General features: G+C 49.6%; 1 protein-coding gene across 1 annotated transcript in view; it reads left to right on the plus strand.

The window, feature by feature from the left end:
- Nucleotides 1-19,556, plus strand: part of SCARA5 (scavenger receptor class A member 5) — a 128,173-nt gene that overhangs the window by 83,827 nt on the left and 24,790 nt on the right. The window contains exons 5-7 of the mRNA XM_065908193.1: nucleotides 5,456-5,536; nucleotides 8,531-8,629; nucleotides 10,481-10,537. Coding sequence (XP_065764265.1) covers nucleotides 5,456-5,536; nucleotides 8,531-8,629; nucleotides 10,481-10,537 — 237 coding nt within the window. The remainder of the gene's footprint in view (nucleotides 1-5,455; nucleotides 5,537-8,530; nucleotides 8,630-10,480; nucleotides 10,538-19,556) is intronic.

A 19,556-nucleotide genomic window follows, 5' to 3' on the forward strand; every position in this document is an offset into this window, starting at 1 on the left:
TCGAGAAGCATCAGACTGTGAGCTTGCAGAAGAAGGGGTCAGGTTGGGGATGATTTGCAGGAGTCTCCAACAGAGAGGGCTGCTCGTCGTGCTGTGAGGGGCTTCCGAGGACTCTGAGTTCACCTGATTCTGACGGGATCAATCAGACAGCAACAGTGGGTCAGAGAGAGAAGCTGGAGCCAGGAAACGAGGCTGGGGGGACCCTGATGAGGGAGGCAGTGAGGAAGGAGAGAGAGACCTGCGTTGGGAATCACCTGGATGAGAGCCGGGAAGGGTGTGGAGCAGAGAAAAGGGAGGAGTCCAAGCAAGCTCCAGATAGTCAGCCTGGTTTCCTGATAAAAGGACATCAAGTAGTCATTTTGATGATCTGTCTGAGTAGTAAGATACCGAATTAGGCTTTCAGTAGTCATGTACAGATGTGATACTTGGACTGTAAAGAAGGCTGAGCATTGAAGAATTGATGCTTTTGAACTGTGGTCCTGGAGAAGACTCTTGAGAGTCCCTTGGACTGCAAGGAGATCAAACCAGTCCATCCTAAAGGAGATCAGTCCTGAATATTCGTTGGAAGGACTGATGCTGAAACTGAAGCTCCACTACTTTGGTCACCTGATGCAAAGAGCTGACTCATTGGAGGAGACCTTGATGCTGGGAAAGATTGAGGGCGGGAGGAGAGGGAGGTAACAGGATGAGACAGTTGGATGGCATCACCGACTCAATAGACATGAACTTGGGCACACTCTGGGAGCTGGTGAGGGACAGGAAGGCCTGGTGTGCTGCAGTCCATGGGGTCACAAAGAGTCAGACATGACTTAGCGACTGAACAAGAACAAATAGATCCCAAGAATGCATCACCAGCAATCAGTGCTGATTTGAAGAAGTGCTTGGTCCTCAGAGCTCCAGACAGCCGGGTCTCTTGATACCCAGACTGGCCACATTCCAGGCTCCTCTGAGTCAGCCAGGCTAGTACCACCCAAGGACACGACTAAGCCCTGGAAATCAGCACCTGCCTTTACTGGCCACCCTGGCTTCTTCCCAGTTAATCTCTAGTAAAGGTCTTCACTGACCACTTGCTGTTGTTGTTTAGTCTCTTGGTCATGTCTGGCTCTTCACGACTTCATGTAGCCCACCAGGCTCCTCTGTCTATGAGATTCCCCAAGCAAGAATACTGGAGTGGATTGCCATTTCCTTCTCCAGGGGATCTTCCCAACTCAGACGTTGGCAGGCGGATTCTCTGCCACTGAGCCTCCAGGGAAGCCCACACTAAGTACTTAGTTGTATCTTAAAAACTCTATCCACGTGTAGGATATTTTTAGAATCTGGCTCTTATTGAACTGGCAGGGGGGTTTCAGATGCGGCTATTCTAATAGCCATCCTCAGTAATCTCAGCATAGTTCTGGTGGTGCATTTTGAAGAGTGGGGTACAGATGGTCAGGGATGGTCTTCACTCACAGGTTCTCAAGCCCGTTTATATCCACCATGTCATTGAGTTCCCGTACTCCTCACTACAAACACCCGAGGAAGATTTCTACTTAGATTCTACAGACACAGAATTTGAACCCAAGATCTCCATCCTCAAACTCCACCTTCCAAGTGATCTCTGCTCCCTTGATGCCTCTCCATCAGAGTTAGTCCACTGGGTAGCATCCTGTTTTTGCCAGAACTACTGCTGGGAAGGTCCATGTGTTGGGTCACACCCACCTTAGAGTGAATAGAAGAAATGGAGGATGGTCCATAGCATCATTGACCTGCTTGATCCCAGGGTGCCGAGTTTCCCATGAGGAGGACAGGAAGGAGCAGGGAAGAGTGAGAAGGGGTGGAGTGGTCTGGGGGCAGAGGAGGGTAACGACCCAGTGACAACCCGTGATAGGCAGAGATTCAGGAACTGCTGTCAGCAACCTTTGCTGCAGCTTGACCTGGCCAGGGGATTGCTGGCGCGGGCATTGTAAAGCTCACTCGCTTCTTTCCCCTGTCTTTCTCTGCTGTATAATCTTAGGCATGTTCCCAATAGGTGTGGTGCCTCAGTCCTGTTCTCTGAAAGCTGAGGTCCACATGGCCAGTGTTACTTTGTTTTTCTTCCTAGAAAAGAGGAGTGAGAGTTGCTCAGTCATGTCCGACTCTTTGCGACCCCATGGACTGTCCATGGGTTTCTCCAGGCCAGAATACTGGAGTAGGTAGTAGTAGTAGCCATTCCCTTCTCCAGGAAATCTTCCCAACCCAGGGATCGAACCCAGGGATCGAACCCAGGTCTCCTGCATTGCAGGTGGATTCTTTACCGGCTGAGCCACCAGAGAAGCCCTGGTGAAAAGAGGAAGATGGTTACAATCCACGGTCCTCCTCACATGATCCATGTAACTCAGAAATCCTTGTTTAATGATTTGTGCACTTTTCAGTTGTTGATTCCTTTTTCCCCCTGTTCTCATGCCATTGAACTCTTAAACCACTGTCAACTTTGGTTAGGGTCTGAGGACAGTGCCAACTTTGGGAATGTATCAGTACATCTTGATCTTGGCTGCCTGACTGTTTTGTGTGTCTTAACACCCTCTGATCTCATATACTCATTCATTCAGCAAGTATTTATTGTGCAAGCGTGACTGCTAGGGGGCGAGTATATGTGCTTTGGTTTCCTAGGCCTGCATGACAGAGCACCGCAACCTGGGTGGCATATTGCTGTTTAGTTACTCAGTTGTTTCCAACTCTTTGTGACCCCATGAACTGTAGCCCACCAAGCTCCTCTGTCCATGGGATTTCCCAGGAAAGAATACTGGAGTGGGTTGCCATTTCCTCCTCCAGGGGATCTTGATCCAAGGATCAAACCCAAGTCTTCTGCATTGGCAGGAGGATTCTATACCACTGAGCCACCAGGGAAGCCCCTGGGTGACTTGAAACAATAGAAATCGATTCTCTCACTGTTCTGCAGGCTGGAGGTCTGAGATCCAGGTGTTCACAGGACCATCCTCCCTCTAAAAGCTCTGGTGGGGGGGGGGGGTGGATCTTTCTTGGCCTCTTTCTGACTTCTGATGTTGCTGGCTATCCGTGGTGTTCCTTGGCCTGTAGACGCATCATTCCAGCCGTGGCCTCCATGGTCACCTGGCCTTCTGCCCATGTGTCTGTCTGTCAGGACACCAGAAATTGGGTTAGGATCCACCCTACTCCAATCTGACCTCATCTTAACTAATTACAGCAGCCAACACTCTGTTTTCAAAGAAAGCCGTATTCTGAGGTCCCAGGTGGACATGAAATTGGCAGGGACAGTTTGACCCAGTGCAGTACAGTTGGGGCATTTTCCTTGGTCCTCTTTTTTGTCTCACTGAGCAGCCAGAATGGAGAATTTAGAATCTGGGTCTTCACAGCCAGTACAGGGGTGCCAAGGGTGTGGTCCTATCTCAGGGAGCTGGCCATTTTGTTAGGAAAAAGAGAACACTTGTGACTGCAGGACAAGGCAGTGTGGGATATGCATTAAATAGTACCAACGGCATGTGTTCAAACAGACCGTGCCCACGTGTGGCAGGAATGATGGATCAGAGAAGGCTTGGCCACGAGAGTGGCAATGAGCAGCATTGGTGGGACAGGTAGTGATAGGGGATTGATGGGGAGGGCCCCCTGGCTCACCAGCCTGGGAATAGCAGGCTGCAGGGCATGAAGGGTCAGGTCTCTTCTGGGAATGGTGTGACATCTAGCATGATGAGCGAGGCAGGGTGGATGAGGCCAGACAGCCCTGAGCTGATCCACGGCTCCCTCGCTCACTAGCTGGCTGTGTGGTCTTGACACCCAGCATGTGTGGACTGACTCGGATCACACAGGCTAGAATCCCTGCCATGCTGGAGCCTCACCGTGGAAGGAGGCCCCGCTAAGGAGCATTTAGAAACCCCTTCTTCCATCCAGGTGCTCAAGCTCGAAATCTGAACCTGACCCTGGCTGCCTCCTCTGCTTTCACCTACATTTAGCCAAGGTCTGTCTCTTGCTTCTCAACAGCCACTGACATCCCTGCTCATGGCAACTTCCCTAATTTAGGGCTCCCCGACCTCTCAGCTGGGTGCAACCTCCTCCTTGGCCTCCCCGCCTCTATTTCCCCCGTTCCCATCCCTTTTCCAACACCGCAGCCCGAGCGCTGTTCCTTGTATGCAGATCTGGCCACACTTGTGTTTCAGGTCCCTCCTGTGGCTTCTGGTGCCCTCAGGGTCAAGTTCAACACTTGCATCAGGCCTCAGAGACCCTCCACTTTCTCACCCTTCTTACCCCATCATGTGTCCCCCCGGCTTCCAATCCTACCAACTCCCACAGACCTTTAAGCTCTTATGGGAATTGTTCTCTCTGCCTGGAACTTTCCCCTTTCAATGTGTCTTAGGTTAAGGCTATTATAACAATACCACAGGCTTCCCTGGTGGTTCAGTGATAAAGAATCCACCGGCCAATGCAGGAGACTTGGGTTTGATCCCTGGTTGGGAAGATCCCCTGGAGAAGGAAATGGCAACCCACTCCAGTATTCTTGCCTGGGAAATCCCATGGACAGAGAAGCCTGGCGGGCTGTAGTCCATGGAATCACAAAGAGTCAGAGCTTAGCAACTAAACAACAATACCACAGATTGGGTGGGCAGCTTAAAAGGCAGAGATTTGTTTCTCAGTTCTGGAGGCTGGAAGTCTGAGACCAGGATTGGGTTCAGGTGCAAGCCTTCATCCTGGCAATGGCTGCTTTCTTGCCAGATCCTCCTATAGCAGAGAAAGCATGCTTGCCAGTGCCGGTATGAGGAAGGGAGGGAGAGACTGCTCTCAGAGGTCTCTTATTATAAGGGCACTAATCCCATTATGGGGGCCCCACCCTCATGACCTCATCTAACCTTAATCACCTCCCAAAAGGCCCCAACTCCAAATACCGTCACATAGGAGGGTAAGGCTTCAACAAATGCATTTGATGTTGGGATGAGGGAGCCACAGTCATTCAGTCCATAACACACTCCCACTCCTCCCTGTACTTAGCCACTTCTCTTCCTCCTTGCAGTTTCACTGTGGCTGTTACTTCTTCCAGGAAGGTTTCCCTGATTTCTGCCTCCCCTCCCAACCCCCGCACAACATACACACACAAAGGTGGACTAAGTGGAGCCCCGTGTGCCTCCAAAGCATATTTTTGACTCTTCCTTTCTGTAGGAGTGAGGGTTTTTTTTTTTTTTTCTTTTTAATACTTGTTTATTTGGCTGCGTCGAGTCTTAGTTGCAGCACACGGAATCTTTCACTGTGGCCTGTGGGCTCAGTAGTTGTGACCTGAGGGCTTAGCTGCTCTGCATCATGTGGAGCCTTAGTTCCCTGACCAGGAATCAAACCCATGTGGCTGCATTGCAAGACAGGTTCTTAACAGCTGACCCACCACGGAAGTCCCTCAGAGGGAGTTTTTGTTTCCTCTGCAGGCAACCTGCTCCAGAAAGCCGTCCTATAACCTTAGTGCTGTTTGTCACCCTTTCAGGACCACCGGGCCCCAAAGGTGATCCAGGGGATGCAGGGAAAGAAGGCGAGCCTGGAATCCCTGGACTACCTGGACTTCGAGGTAATGGGGGCCCCGGGAGGGACCTGGACATAGCAGAAAGGGAAGGAGCTTCCCCATCCATCCCTGACTTTCTGTTTTATTGTTGGTGTCAGTGATGGGGCTCTCAGGACAGTCCCCAGGCAACTCAGCTTCAGACACCCTATCCTGTTAAAAGCCTAAGAGGTTGTTGGTGTAACACTGTGTGTTTTAGCCTCTCAGTCGTGTCCGACTCTTTGTAACCCTGTGGACGGTAGCTGTCAAGCTCCTCTGTCCATGGGATTTCCCAGGTAAGAATACTGAAGTGGGTTGCCATGCCCTCCCCCAGGAGCTCTTCCCCACCCAGGGATTGAACCCAGGTCTCCCACACTGCCAGCAGATTCTTTACCATCTGATCCACCAGGGAAGCCCTGTTGTTGATAAGTCAGTTAAAAAAAAAATAAGCTCTTTCTGATTTGGAAAGCTTAAAACATTTTTTTTAAGTTGTGTAACACTAGGATGGAGCAAATCCTTTTCCACAGAAAGTACCAGAATCTGAAGGAAAAGAGTGCATAGGAGTCTTACAGCTCCCTGAAGCCACTCCCCACCCCAGGAGTCAGGGCCCCTGAGACCAGGATCATCAGAAGGAATCGAGGGTGTCCTCTGATCTAGAGCAACCCTTCAAGTATGCCGCACACCCTCGGCATTTCCTGAGTCCCCAGCACTTGACCCCCTGCCTCCTGCAGAAACCACCCCAGTCAGTAGATACCTGTCCTCTCCTGCCCTTTGCTACATGCCCTAGTGACAGACTGGAAGGTCCAGTAGCTGACAGGGAGGGTACTTTGGAACCCTCCGGAAAGAGTGTGTTCTGCTTAGATGCATTGTCTCAGGAGTTCCTGTTCCATTGCCTTATCAAACTTTGCATCTCAGCCTGTCAATGCTGTGAGCAGCATTTTTCTAGGAGAGAGTAGTCTTCTTGGGGCTTCCCAGGTGGCTCAGTGGGTAAAGAGTCTGCCTGGGATGCAGGAGACAAAGGAGACATGGGATCGGGAACATTCCCTGGAGGAGGGCACAGCAGCCCACTCCAGGATTCTTGCCTGGAGAATCCTATGGACAAGAGGAGCCTGGAAGGCTATAGTCCACAGGTCGAAAAGAGTCGAACGTAACTGAAACGACTGAGCATGCACGCACTTAGAGGATTCTAAGTCAGCAGTCCCCAACCTTCTCGGCATCAGGGGCCAATTTCATGGAATTCAATTTTTCCATGGACGGTGAGGTGGGGAGATAGTTTCGGGATAAGTCAAATGCTTTAAATTTACTGTGCACTTTATTTCTATTATTATTACTTCAGCTCCACCTCAGATCATTAGATCCCAGAGGTTGGGGATCCCTGTTTTAAGTGATGTAAGAAAAGGGGAGGCTTATCAGGGGAAAGGTATCTGCTTATTTATGTCAGGAATTACACCTCCAAACCCTCTCCTTCCTAAATCTCTAAGAAGGCTGCAAACACAAGAGGAGGCAGAGGCTGGTGGAGGTGGAGCTCACAGCCTGGCCTTCAGTCCTGGCCTCTGCATCTCAGCGCAGCTCCCTAAATTCAGAAGTTAAGGATGCCCATGGGCTTCCAGCGGAGACGGCAATGGCACCCCACTCCAGTACTCTTGCCTGGAAAATCCCATGGACGGAGGAGCCTGGTAGGCTGCAGTCCATGGGGTTGTGAAGAGTCGGATATGACTGAGCGACTTCACTTTCACTTTTCACTTTTATACATTGGAGAAGGAAATGGCAACCCACTCTGGTGTTCTTGCCTGGAGAATCCCAGGGATGGGGTCTCACAGAGTTGGACATGACTGAAGTGACTTAACAGTAGCAAGGGCTTCCAGAGCAATGGAACCTCTTTTTCTCCCTCAGTCAGTGATGGGATGGGGTAGCCCTGGGCATATTCTGCATAAGATTCAGAATTCCATGACATCAAGGCTGTTGGCCTGCAGGAATATTATGTTAGGGAAGAAAAATAAAAAGGAATCAAGCCCTTTTCTGAGGTCCTTCCACCCTCTTGGGACCCTGGTCATTTGGTGTTTGCTGTAGAGGAATCATAAGTGAAAGACAGATTTCTTCATGTCTTGGAAAAAGGCCAAAGAAAACGAACTAACATTCAAAGCAGGAAAGAACAATTAATGTGTTAATCAGAGTGCCCTGCTTTGCAGAGATAACTCTGGGTTTAGGTCAGGCCTCCAGGGGCGGAGGCCTCACTGGGTGAAAGCAATTGTTGACTTCCGGTCTCCATGGTGACCTGCGGCTGGTGTCACGAGCCTTGTGGCCAGGAGCCCTGGGGCCTAACGGATCGCCCCAATTATTGAGCTTTCGGACTTCCTCCCCTCTTTGTCAGCCTACCATCCTCTTCTCTACACTTCCCTGTGTTTGCTGCAGGGAAGGGACCTTTCTATTTTTTTTTTTCCATTAGAATGAGAAGTGATTTCATCTTCTTCCTACCCTAAGTACCAATAAGTCCTTTTCATCCAGCATGAGATGAAGCCAGCCCATCAGGGCTAAGATCCTGTCTCCGGCAGTGTCTGCTGTGTGACCTTGGGCAGGTTGCCTTACCTCTCTGGGTCTCAGTTTTCTCATTGGTAATGCAGGTGGAATGACACCTCAGATTATGGGGAGGATTAAATAAGATACTTAATGAAAAGCATTCAGGACAGTGCCTGGCACATTCAAAAGACTCAAAGTTTTTTTTGCAAATCTAAATCTCCAGCATAGGTAGAGCTAAAGAGATCTCGCCCAAATGAGATTGGCACCTCTGACATTGCTCACAGTAGACTTGGACCTTTCTTGGGGATGGGTGCAGACTCACTGGGTTAAAGGTGCTGACAGGGAGAGTTTGTGCTGGCCTTTTGGGCTCTGTTTTTGCAGCATCTTTAACTGAAAAAATATCAAGAAGCAGAGGCAATGGGAAGATGGATAGTTGAGCCAGACAATGATCACTGAGGGCCCTTCCAGTTCTGAGTCTGAGGCCCCACAACTTTCTCATCTCCGTAGGTCTGCCAGGGGAGAGAGGGACCCCAGGACTGCCTGGCCCCAAGGGCGACGAAGGGAAGCTGGGAGCCAGTGGACCAATGGGCATGCGTGGCTTCAAAGGTAACACTGCATCTCAGAGCATGCTTGCTCACCACCCGCCCCTGCACACCAACGTGGGCACTGGAGTGTGGACCGGTCTCAAATTCTGGTTCTGCCACTGACCTGCTGAGTGACCTTGAGCAAGTCACTGAATCTCCTTAAGCATCTGCTTCTTTATTTCCTTTTTGGCCACGCCATGTGACATGCGAGATCTTACTTCCTGGACACGGGATCGAACCTGTGCCCCCTGCAGTGGAAGCATGGGGTCCTAACCACCAAACCACCAGGGAATTCCCATTAAGCATCAGTTTCTCCATCCCTAAACTAGAAACCCTCATGATTCCATATTTCACTGGGCTCTCATGAGGATTACATGGAATGTATATGAGTGAAAACACGGTAAACTCTACCGCACTGTAGAAGTTAAGGGGAGTGTTCCTGTGGTTGCAGTTCAGTGATGTAACCAGAGGAAACCAGGTCAGGAGAACAGACGCTGCAAACCCAGCACAGCCCCTCCCCCCAGTACTGCCAGATTCCTTACAGTTGTGGATATGGGGGATCATATTCTTCTGACCCCCCAAATAGTTAAAACTTTAACCAGTTCTCAGATTTCCACTGTCAGTAGTGTTTCTTCTGACTTGTTTTCCTTCATGTTAATAGTCACCTTGTTCATTTTCAGGGGAGCCCACTTTATAGTCCTTCCCATCTTTTCATGTTCAAGTGTCCAGACCTCCTAGCGCCACTGCAGAAGAAGAAATCTGACACTCTTTCCCTGGCCTTTGCCTCCTCACTTGTTCTCAGCCCACAGCAAAGATGACCTGTTAATCTTGGATCACTGGGAATTTTTATTCTGCTTTCTGACTGGTGATTAAACAGACTGAGGTTTTCCTTCCTCTTATAATCCACATTTAAAAAAATTGATTTTAAAACACATTACAAAAGCAGTGCATGCTTACTAAAAACAATTTAACAATACAGAAATGTATAAAGTCTAAAGTAAACAGTGAGTACCCTCCTTCATGGTCTCTTATGTGCTTACTCTTCAGAGTAACTACTGTAAACACTTTGGAGCACATCCTGTTAGACTTTTTTCCAAAAGCACATTCGTATTTACATATATGGTTGCCTTTTTTTTTTTTCAAAACTTGGATCACTCAAGGCATCTTTCCCTGGAACTTGTTGGCTTCTTTTTTTTCGTGAGAGAATTAGCCATAAGCTTTTGATTTACAGTTATCTTTCTGGAGGCCCTTGGATGGAATCCCCTGGTCTTTTTAATGTCCTCTTGAGTGGTGTCAGGACCTTTCAACTTCTTTGTAAAGTGAGATGTTAACTGAGAATAGAGCTCTGTTCTTTTAACCATATCCTGGGAAGGAAATGCCACAATTCCCTGGAAACTCTCCCTCATGTTGTATAGCCTCGCCCACCAAAAAATCTGCCTGATGTAGAACCTGTGTTTCTCCTTTTAACTGAAGACCCTCCCTGCTTCCTTTTCTCCCTGCATGCTTATTAGAGCAACCTTGGATTTGAGCTTCTAAAATTTTGGCTATTTAATAGGAATATCTTTTCTTTGTCTTCTCCCTGTGGGATAACATGCACTCCTTTAAGTCTGTGCTGCGATGCGCCTCTGTGTTTTAATTAAGAGGGAAGGAATCTTCTCGGCTTGGTGCCCACCCACCCGGCTTCCAAGGAGAACTGGACAGACAGCATAATTGACTCGAGCTCTTTGCCTTCCTGCCACACATGTCCTTCAGGTCTGCGGGCTCCTGCCTCAGCGTTTCTCTGGTTTGGGGTTAATGTCTCCTGCAGGTAAGACTTTGTTCACCATGTGGATTTATTTCCATTTCTAATGTGGGTTTTCCTCCTCTGTTCTAGGTGATCGAGGTCCAAAAGGGGAGAAAGGAGAGAAAGGAGACAGATCAGTGGATGCCAGTAAGGAAATTCTGTTGGAGTCACTGGATTCTGGGTTGGCACGGGTGTGGCTGTTGCCCCAAGCAGCCCCACAAGTTTTGGGGTCTGGAACATGGAGTCACTGGCCCCAACTCCAGTGTCAAAGAAGCTACCTACCTGCTCTAGGGCTCAGTTCGTCCAGCAAGAGAGAATTATACCCCAGGGGCACAGGCTATGTTTTCAGTGGTTGTGTGGAAGGAATCTGGAGGCAGACTGCCCAGGCTTCTTTCTGGTTGCCTCACAATGTAATGTGTGCCTCAGTTTTCTCATCTATAGAATGGGATTAAAAAGCGTTCTTACATCATAGAGTCATTGTGAGAATTAAATGAGTCAATCCATGTAACTGGTGGTTAGGACACATGATTAGGACTTGGTATTAACTATTAGTGTCCTATGTAATACACCAATTCAGACAGACTTTCTCAAATCATCAGAGATGCTTGCTAAAATTCAGTTACTGACTACATTAAAGAGCTTGACTTACCTGGATAGTTATATGGGAAAGATTATGTTGAGGCTAAGCAGAAACCTCTTTGTTTTTTTCCTCTGCCACTAACTGAGCAGTGATGCTGGCGATCTCATTTGGCAGACCACTGAGTTCAGAAATGGATGTCTCTCCAACCAGGGTCCTTCCTACAGTGTTTACGAGGGAAGTCAGTTTATCTAGTTATAACACTCTTTTCCAGGGCTTATTTCCACTATGAATGGCTCCATGTAGAACCTTGGAGAGATTGCCAGAGAACAGCAAGCCTCCAAGCCAAGTTTCAATGAATAGAGTTTTCTAGCCAAGTTAAAAAAATGGTATCAGTAGTACATAGTATTCTGCGGGCTCTGAAATATACCATCTGGGTAAAGGCTCAAGCTGTTTACCCTCTTCTAAGGCATATGGGCTTTCGTGTGGGCTCTCCAGGAATCCAGGGCCTGGGGAAATGGACAGACTCCACTGTAGGTGCACACTTTGGACCCAGCGTGAGGGTTTCCTGAAGGCTGATCCTTGGTTTCAGTGGGTCCTTAAAGTGACACTTCCATCCAAGCTATGCAGGGCCAAGAGGCCTTGCTCTTGAATAGTACCTTCTCCAAAGTCCCTGAATCTTTATCTTGCCTCCTACTTCCTCTGCCCTTTCCTTTCCTAGGACAGTGATTAAGGATCCAATAGGAGAAAGGTACATGATAGCTTTTTGTCTCTCTAAAGCTATGGGTGTACCTGAGGACAGGTATGCCCATATCTACAGGGACCCCATACACTCATCTTCCTTTGCTGTGCGCTGCCAAGTTGCTTGAGTCGTGTCCAAATCTTTGCAACCCCGTGGACCATAGCCCGCCAGGCTCCTCTGTCCATTGGATTCTCCAGGCAAGAATACTGGAGTGGGCTGCTGTGTCCTTCTCCATACCTTACCTTGGATGCTGTAATTCACAAGCAATCTATATGCTTTCTAGCATTATCTAGAGTCCCTTTCAAGGACAGCCAAGGGCTTGACTGGGAATGTATCAGCTAGAAGAGATGTGTTGGACCACACTGCTGCTGCTGCTAAGTCGCTTCAGTCGTGTCCAACTCTGTGCGACCCCATAGACGGCAGCCTACCAGCCTCCCGCATCCCTGGGATTCTCCAGGCAAGAACACTGGAGTGGGTTGCCATTTCCTTCTCCAATGCCTGAAAGTGAAAAGTGAAAGTGAAGTCGCTCAGTCGTGTCCGACTCTTAGCGACCCCATGGACTGCAGCCTACCAGGCTCCTCTGTCCATGGGATTTTCCAGGCAAGAGTATTGGAGTGGGGTGCCATTGCCTTCTCCAGTTGGACCATGCAGGAGCCAAAAAAAAAAAAAAATTAAAGGCAAAGGAAGGGAGTCTAGATCTGATCTAGGATGTCAGTGATATATCTGAGTCATGTTTCTTTGAGAGCTGGGCAAACTACTTTGTCTCTTGAACACTGCCTTCTGCAGCCCTTTGTTGACTGTTGACTTCTGGTAGAACAGTGCCAAGGCAGCTGAGAAGGACCCTGACATTTCCCTGTGAAATAGAGAAGTCCTGATGGGATGGTGGGAATGGAAGGATGGTGGAAGGACGACCTCTGAGAGGGATAGCAGAGACACTGCCCACCCAGTGTGTACCCAGGGATGCTTGTCAGATTCTTTGGCAGCTTCTCCAGCTGACTCAAGAGCAGGGGGTGGGCTGTGCTGGGCAAGCCTGGAAGAACTATGGGCTGTCAGTCACCATGCAGCCCACGGGGATGTTTTCATCTCTGTTTACCTTGCCTTGGTGGGCCCGGCTGGGTGGGCTTTGCGGTGGGGTTGGGCCCCGAAGCTGGGGGCACAGTGCATGGAGGAATGGGTGTGGGGGAGAGCTGAGTCGCAGAGGTGGGGGGCTCCCCCAGGCTTGGGGGAAGGGCATCGAATCCCATTCCATGGAGCCTCTATTCTGCACTCTGAGCCTGGCCGGCCCCTTCTCAGGCGCTGCTGGGGTTCTTTTTTGCCCTGAAGCCCAGAGCTCAGATAACTGCCCCCGACATTTGGGACAGAATGTCTCCATCGGTGATGGAGCAGGAAAGTGGGTGGCTTTTCAGGTTCAACCCCATCGACAGGGGACTGTATGCAGCATGCAAGGCATGAAAGACAGACATAAGCATTGCAGACCCATCAGGCTGAACAGCCTTGTCCATTTCCCGTTCTCAGAGGCCTGGAGTGGGAAGTAGAAACTCTCAGGGCAAGGAGCAGAGGCTGGCAGAACACCCAGACCTTGGCCTTCTCTGATTCTGGAATGAGAGGAAGGCCTCTTCTGGTCTTTTTTTTTTTTTTTTGGCTGTACTGGGTCTTTGTTGCTGCACATGGACTTTCTCTAGTTGCTGCAAGTGAGGGCTGCTCTCTAGTTGTGGTGCTCAGGCTTCTCGTTGTCTTGGCTTCTCTTGTTGCAGAGCACAGGCCCTGGGGTGCACGGGCTTCTGTCGTCGTGGCTCCCAGGCCGCAGAGCACAGGCGCAATAGTTGAGGTGCACAAGCTCGGTTGCTCCTTAGCACGTGGGATCTTCCAGGATCAGGCATGGAACCTGAATCTCCTGCATTGGCATGCGGATTCTTTACCACTGAGCCAGCAGGGAAGCATCCCCGCCCCTGCACCTTTTTTTGGTGCCCCTCAAAGCTTGTGGGATCTTAGGTCCCTGACACAAGGATTGAACTCACGCCCTTGGCAGTGAAAGTGTGGAGCCCTAACCACTGGACCGCCAGGGAATTCCCAGTCCCCTGGTCTTGAAGAGGAGGAGTGGGCTCCTTAAACAGCTTCGAGGAGCCCCCACCTGGAGATAGGGGTGACCGGGCCTGAGGCTGAAGGAGGGCGATTGAAGCTCTTCAGGGCTGAGACCTGGGCCTTCCCACGGCCTCCACCCACCAGCCTGCCTCTGCTCATGCCAAACCCACACTGTAGTCAGACTCCTGGTTATGTTTCCACGGACTGTGGTCCCAGAGGCGTTCACTGGATCCCTGGGACTGAGGTTCTGAGGAGGGGCCAGGAGATCATCTTACAGAAAAGAGGAAATTCTGACCCACGCTGAGTGCCTACTTCTGCGGGGGTTCTTAGTCATTCCTCCAGCCCAGGGCCGCCCCGCCATGAGTTTGCAGGAGTGAAGGAAAAAGTTCTCAGCCCAGGGCTCCACCTTCCTTCAAAAAAGGATGTGGTAGAGGAGGAACCCTCCTCTAGGAACCCAGCTTGCCCCGAGGCCTGGAAACTTTACCAAACACCTCCTACCCTGGTGGCCCAGCGGGAAGGAATCTGCCTGCAATGCAGGACCCCCAGGTTCGATCCCTGGGAAGGGAAGATCCCCTGGAGTAGGAAATGGCTCCAGTATTCATTCTTGCCTGGGAAATCCCATGGACGAAGAAACCTGGCGGGCCTTAGTCCATGGGGTCGCAAGAATCCAAGATGACTTAGCGACTAAACCTTCACCACCACCTCCCACCTTTAACAGCAAAAACCTAAAACTCCAGCAGGTGGGGGTGTTACTACGTTAAAAGGATTGATGAGAAAAAACATAGACCCCTCCTCAGGTCAGAATCGGATATTGGAGGTTTTCCTTTGAAGAAGGCATTATAGCAAAGATTTCTCAGGACCCATGTTTTAAGTCAATGTTAAACTATTTTTCAGAACAAGATCTTGTAATTATTTATCCATGTTTTGGCCTGGAGTCATAGGGTTTTAGAGTCTTAGGATTTTAGAGTCATAGGGGTTGGATGGTGTTTCAAACCATCTCCTCTTCCACTCCAGACAGCTGGACAGAATTCCCATAGTCTCCCAGCTAGGTCATGGCCAAAGTGAGGTTAGATAGAATACAGAGCTTCTGATTTCTGCTTGATGAGAGGTAAAGGTCTTTTATTGTTGTTTGTTTGTTTGAGGCAAGGCTGGTACCATGTTTGGCTTTTGAGAGTTTGGCCAGGAAAAAAAAGTTAGGTTTACACATCTCAAGACAGAAAGACATTTGTTTTACCCTCATCGATGGTCCATTTGCAAGAAAAATAAATAGTATTTTTGCAGCAAGGGAGTAAGTAAAGGATCTGTGTTGTTTAAGCCCCACAGCGTGAATTTCAAGCAGGATGTAAATTCAGATTGTTTAAAAATATTTCCTCAATTAGGATTCACATGGGAAAAAGTATGCAGGAGGGGCCAAGGGTAAATTCCAAGCCAGAGCTTAGTGATAGCTATCAGTAACATCTCAGAAAAATTGAAAAATGTTCAACACCTTGTGTGTGTTTTCAGTATGTAGGGAAGTAGGTTTCTGAGTGTTTGGCAGGGTGGGGAACCAGTGGACACCCTAGCATGCAGTATATAAGCTCAAAATAAATGATCAGGATTGTGGTTTCTAGACAGTTCTTTTCCATTGCTGCTGAGACATCTCTGTCTCTGCTTTAACAGATTCTCAATGTTTTGTTTTGTTTTGTTTTGTTTCCTGGCTATGCCTGATGGTATGTGGAATCTTAGTTCTCCGGCCAGGGTTTGAACCCATGCCTCCTGCCATGGAAACTCAGAGTCTTAACCACTGGACCGCCAGAGAATTCCTTCTGTCTCTCTTTTAGAACATATGTGTGTGTGTGCGCGCGCTCAGTCGCTTCAGTTGGATCTGACTCTTCAAGACGCTATGGACGATAGCCCGCCAGGCTCCTCCGTCCTTGGGATCCTCCAGGCAAGAATACTGGAGTGCGTTGCCATGCCTTCCTCCAGGGGATCTTTCTGACCCAAGTCTCTTATGTCTCCCGCCTTGCAGATGGATTCTTTACCACTATCACCACCTGGAAAACCCCTCTTTCAGAATATAGGATGCACAGACCATCCACTGGAGTCTATGAATTGCCTTCCATCCACCCCTGTCTCTGGACATGCCAGGGAACCTGTCTGGGATAGTGTAGCGCCAGAAGCTAGCATTCTTTCATACCTAAGGGACAGAGCTCCCAGACTTTTTATGTACACTTGCATCTGTTAGTCCAACCGCATGCACATCTTATTCCTGGCACAACTTGACTACCTCAGCAAAAGCATGATTTGAAAGTAAACCACACTTCCAAGTTAAAGTGGGCACTCACTCAGGGCTGCTCACCACTAGCACCTGGTACTCGGAGAAGTAACGTGTCTGTGCCCCACATTTCACTTAATTCTCCAGTCCTATCCAGGAGGCATAAATCATGTGCCTGTTAGATAAGAAGGCTGAGGAAGAGGATCAGGAGCCCACCCAGACCCAGCGGCATTCGTCAAGCGCAGAGCCAAGACCCAAGACGGGTCTGGAGTCCACTAGCAGTCCTTGTGCTGCCATCTTGGATCCTCTTATTCTCTGATTCATTCTCTCTGGCCTTTGACATGGGGGTCAGCATGGGGGTCCTCGTGGGCCACTCTCCTTAGTGGGTTTAATATGAAATTGCTAATTTCTTCCTTAGCACTGCTCATTGTTTAAAATTTATTTTTATAATTGAAGTTTAGTTGATATAAAATGTCATGTGTTGTAGATGTTCAATATAGTGATGCATAATGTTTAAACATTATACTCCATTTACAGTTATCACAAAATATTGGCTCTATTCCCAAGCTGTACAAAACATCCCTGTGTTATACCTAATAGTTTGTACCTCTTTATCCCCTGCCTTTGTCTTGCCCCTCCCCTCCTCCCTCTCCCCGCTGGGGAGATGGGGTCCTGCAGTCCATGGGGTCACAAAGAGTTGGACGTGACTGAGTACCTGAACAGGAAATACTGCTTCAGAAGCTGGCTGGAGCAGAGTAGGAAACACTTGAGAGAGAAGTGAGCACAGGGACGTGGAAGATAAGGAGTGCTGGGAACCTGATAAGAACTGAGCAGGGACAGGCAAGGCCTGAAAGCTGTGGGTCAGTAACCCAGCCAGCACAGCACAGAGCCAGCTTGGAAGGGAGTCGAGAGGGTGAGGGGTTTGTCTCACTTCTGTCACAGAGAAAAGGTAGATGTATGGAAGGAAAGAAACACTTACGGAAGAGAATGTTGGTTATTCGCTTACTCAGCGAACATTCATTGGGACTTTGCTTGGAGATCAGGCCCTGGTGAGAGCCTGAGAGCCCCACAAGGAAGACCTGTCCTCACCTTGAGGAGCTCAGAGGCTGGCAGTTGAGAAGGATGTGCAACATTCCTCAGAGGGGCTGTAGGAAACGAATGTACAAACAGGGTCACTGGATGACGTGTCTTTGATCCAAGTCTTTAAAACCAAGTTGGTGTCCATCTGGTGTCTGGAGAAGGTGAAGGAATTCCAGGTAGAGAACCTCACGTGAAACAGCAGAGCACTGTCTGATAAACCCAAAACGTTTGGTGCAGCAGCCAAGGTTTGGAAGCCGGAGTCAAAAACCGAGGCCAGGAAGGTATCTGGGGATCCGTGGATGGGAGGTCAGGCCTGGTCTCTGGTCAGCCAGGATGAGTGTAAGCAGCATGTGATGTGGCAGCAGTGGGAGGTGAACAGCCAGGTGGAGGCCCAGACTGGAGGCAGGACCCGGACCAGGCCACTGAAGCCCCAGCCGTCCCTGGTGGCCCTCAGCATCTCAGCCGGAGCTGGCACCCGGCGGGCCGACTCTGCCCCGACGGAAAGGTCCACTTTGGGCCCGGGCTTCCCTGCTGCCTCTGCTCTGCTCTCGCTGAGTTACTTCCCTTAGAGAAAATCCTATTTTTCAGAATCCCTGGTTTCCTGAGAAGGAGAGGGGACAGGCGGGCTGCAGAGCAGCAATCCTGAGATCTGAGTGCCCTTCTGACCCAGCCATGTGGCCTTGAGGTCACCCTCTGAACCTCTCCAACCGCAATTTCCTCTTTTCTCCACTGCTCTGCACACGATCTGGCCCTGTCGGCCTTCCGCTTTGCCAAGAGCCTGTATTAAGCTTTCCGAAAACAAATCCAGTGATTTTTCATGAAAGCTTCCAGCGACCCCTTCCAGGAGAGCTTCAGATTGCTCAATGCAGAAAGCCGCTCGGTTCCGATGAATCCGAGCCGCCCTTGGTTTGATGGCTTTGAATAGATCCAAGAAGCCTAGGAAAAACACGAAGCTGGGCTCCTTTAAGAAATCAGGGGGTGAAGTGGGGAGTGTGGTGGGAATAGGGGGGCTGCCTGAGAGCCTCTGATGTTCCCAGCCGAGAAAACAGAGAGAGAAGAGCTGAAGCTTGGGCCCTGGGGCAACGCAGCCCCCTTGGAGAATCCTCGATCTCACAGAGAATCAGAGGATACTGGTAGGTCACTAACAGGCCCACTAGGATTTGTGTTCTGGGCTTTCCAGGTGGTGCAGTGGTAAAGAATCCATTTGCCAGTGGAGGAGATGTAGGAGACGTGGGTTTGATACCTGGGTCAGGAAGATCCCCTGAAGAAGGAAATGACAACTCCCTTCAGTGTTCTTGCCTGGAGAAACGAATGGACAGAGGAGCCTGTCGGCGATGGTCCGTGGGGTCGCACATCAAGAGACCCTGGTCGCACATGGAGACAGCATGGCCCCTGAGCACAAAGCATCCCTGTTTCTTGCATGAACCATATTCAGCTGACACCCATCCTCCTAGGAGGTTGGAGGACCACAGCATCCCCCTCTCCTTGGCAGAAAGCTGGTGGTTTCTGGGATCTGCCCTGAAGAAAGTTTTTAGTAATACAAACCTCAGACCAAAGGTTGAGCGAGGCATTTTCTACAAAAACAGCGCCTTGGAATCCCTGAAGAATTGAAGTTTTAGTCTTTGATGTGGGGTTTTGTATGAAGAAAGCTTTAAGTTCAGACATACATTAAAACCAGGAATGGTTAACGTGTTTATTGAGAAAGCAACTCGACCAACTCAGGAATTGTTCGTAATCCTGGTGACCCTGTACTCAGTCATCTTAGGCTGGGTGGTAAAGATGCTGCAGGCACTAGCGTAAGCCAGGGAGGTCCCACCTCCGTGTCTTTTTGATGTAACTGGATCAGAGTTAGCTGCCACTGCGTTCATTTCACGGGTGCACTTCCCCTCCTGTCCTTTGACCATGGAAAACTGCCTCAGGGATGTACTTGGAACCAATTGTTCAGATGGGCTTATTTCCCCTGGTGCTGAATTTCAGCCACTCTTCCAAAGAGTGCTGTTGTGGAATTCTGAGGGAACAGAGAGGTAGGCAGAGCCTGTGGACACATCCCAGGAGGTCCTGTGGATACTGCGGTCAGGGCAGGATGGCTGGTTGATTCACTGACTTAGAGGTTGAGCGAGTGCCTTGTCCTGGTGCCTCTGTTCCCACCAGGATCCTGGGGGCTTATATGGAGCTTGGTACTATTTACTGAGAACTCATCATCACCACCACCTCCCACCCCAAGCTCCTCACATGTTAGAAGAACTCTTTAAGGTGTATGTCATTGTCCCATTTAACAGATAGGGAAACTGTTCTGAGAGATTAAATTACTTGCCCAAGGTAGAGCTAGTAAGTGGTGGACCCAGTGTGCAGGCAGGATTCAAGGATTTAGAGGGACTTCCCTGGCGGTCTAGTGGTTAAGACTCCATGCTCCCAATCCTGGGGGCATGAG

The sequence above is a fragment of the Muntiacus reevesi genome, chromosome 17 (assembly GCF_963930625.1).
Source record: "Muntiacus reevesi chromosome 17, mMunRee1.1, whole genome shotgun sequence".
NCBI classification, from domain to species: Eukaryota; Metazoa; Chordata; class Mammalia; order Artiodactyla; family Cervidae; genus Muntiacus; species Muntiacus reevesi.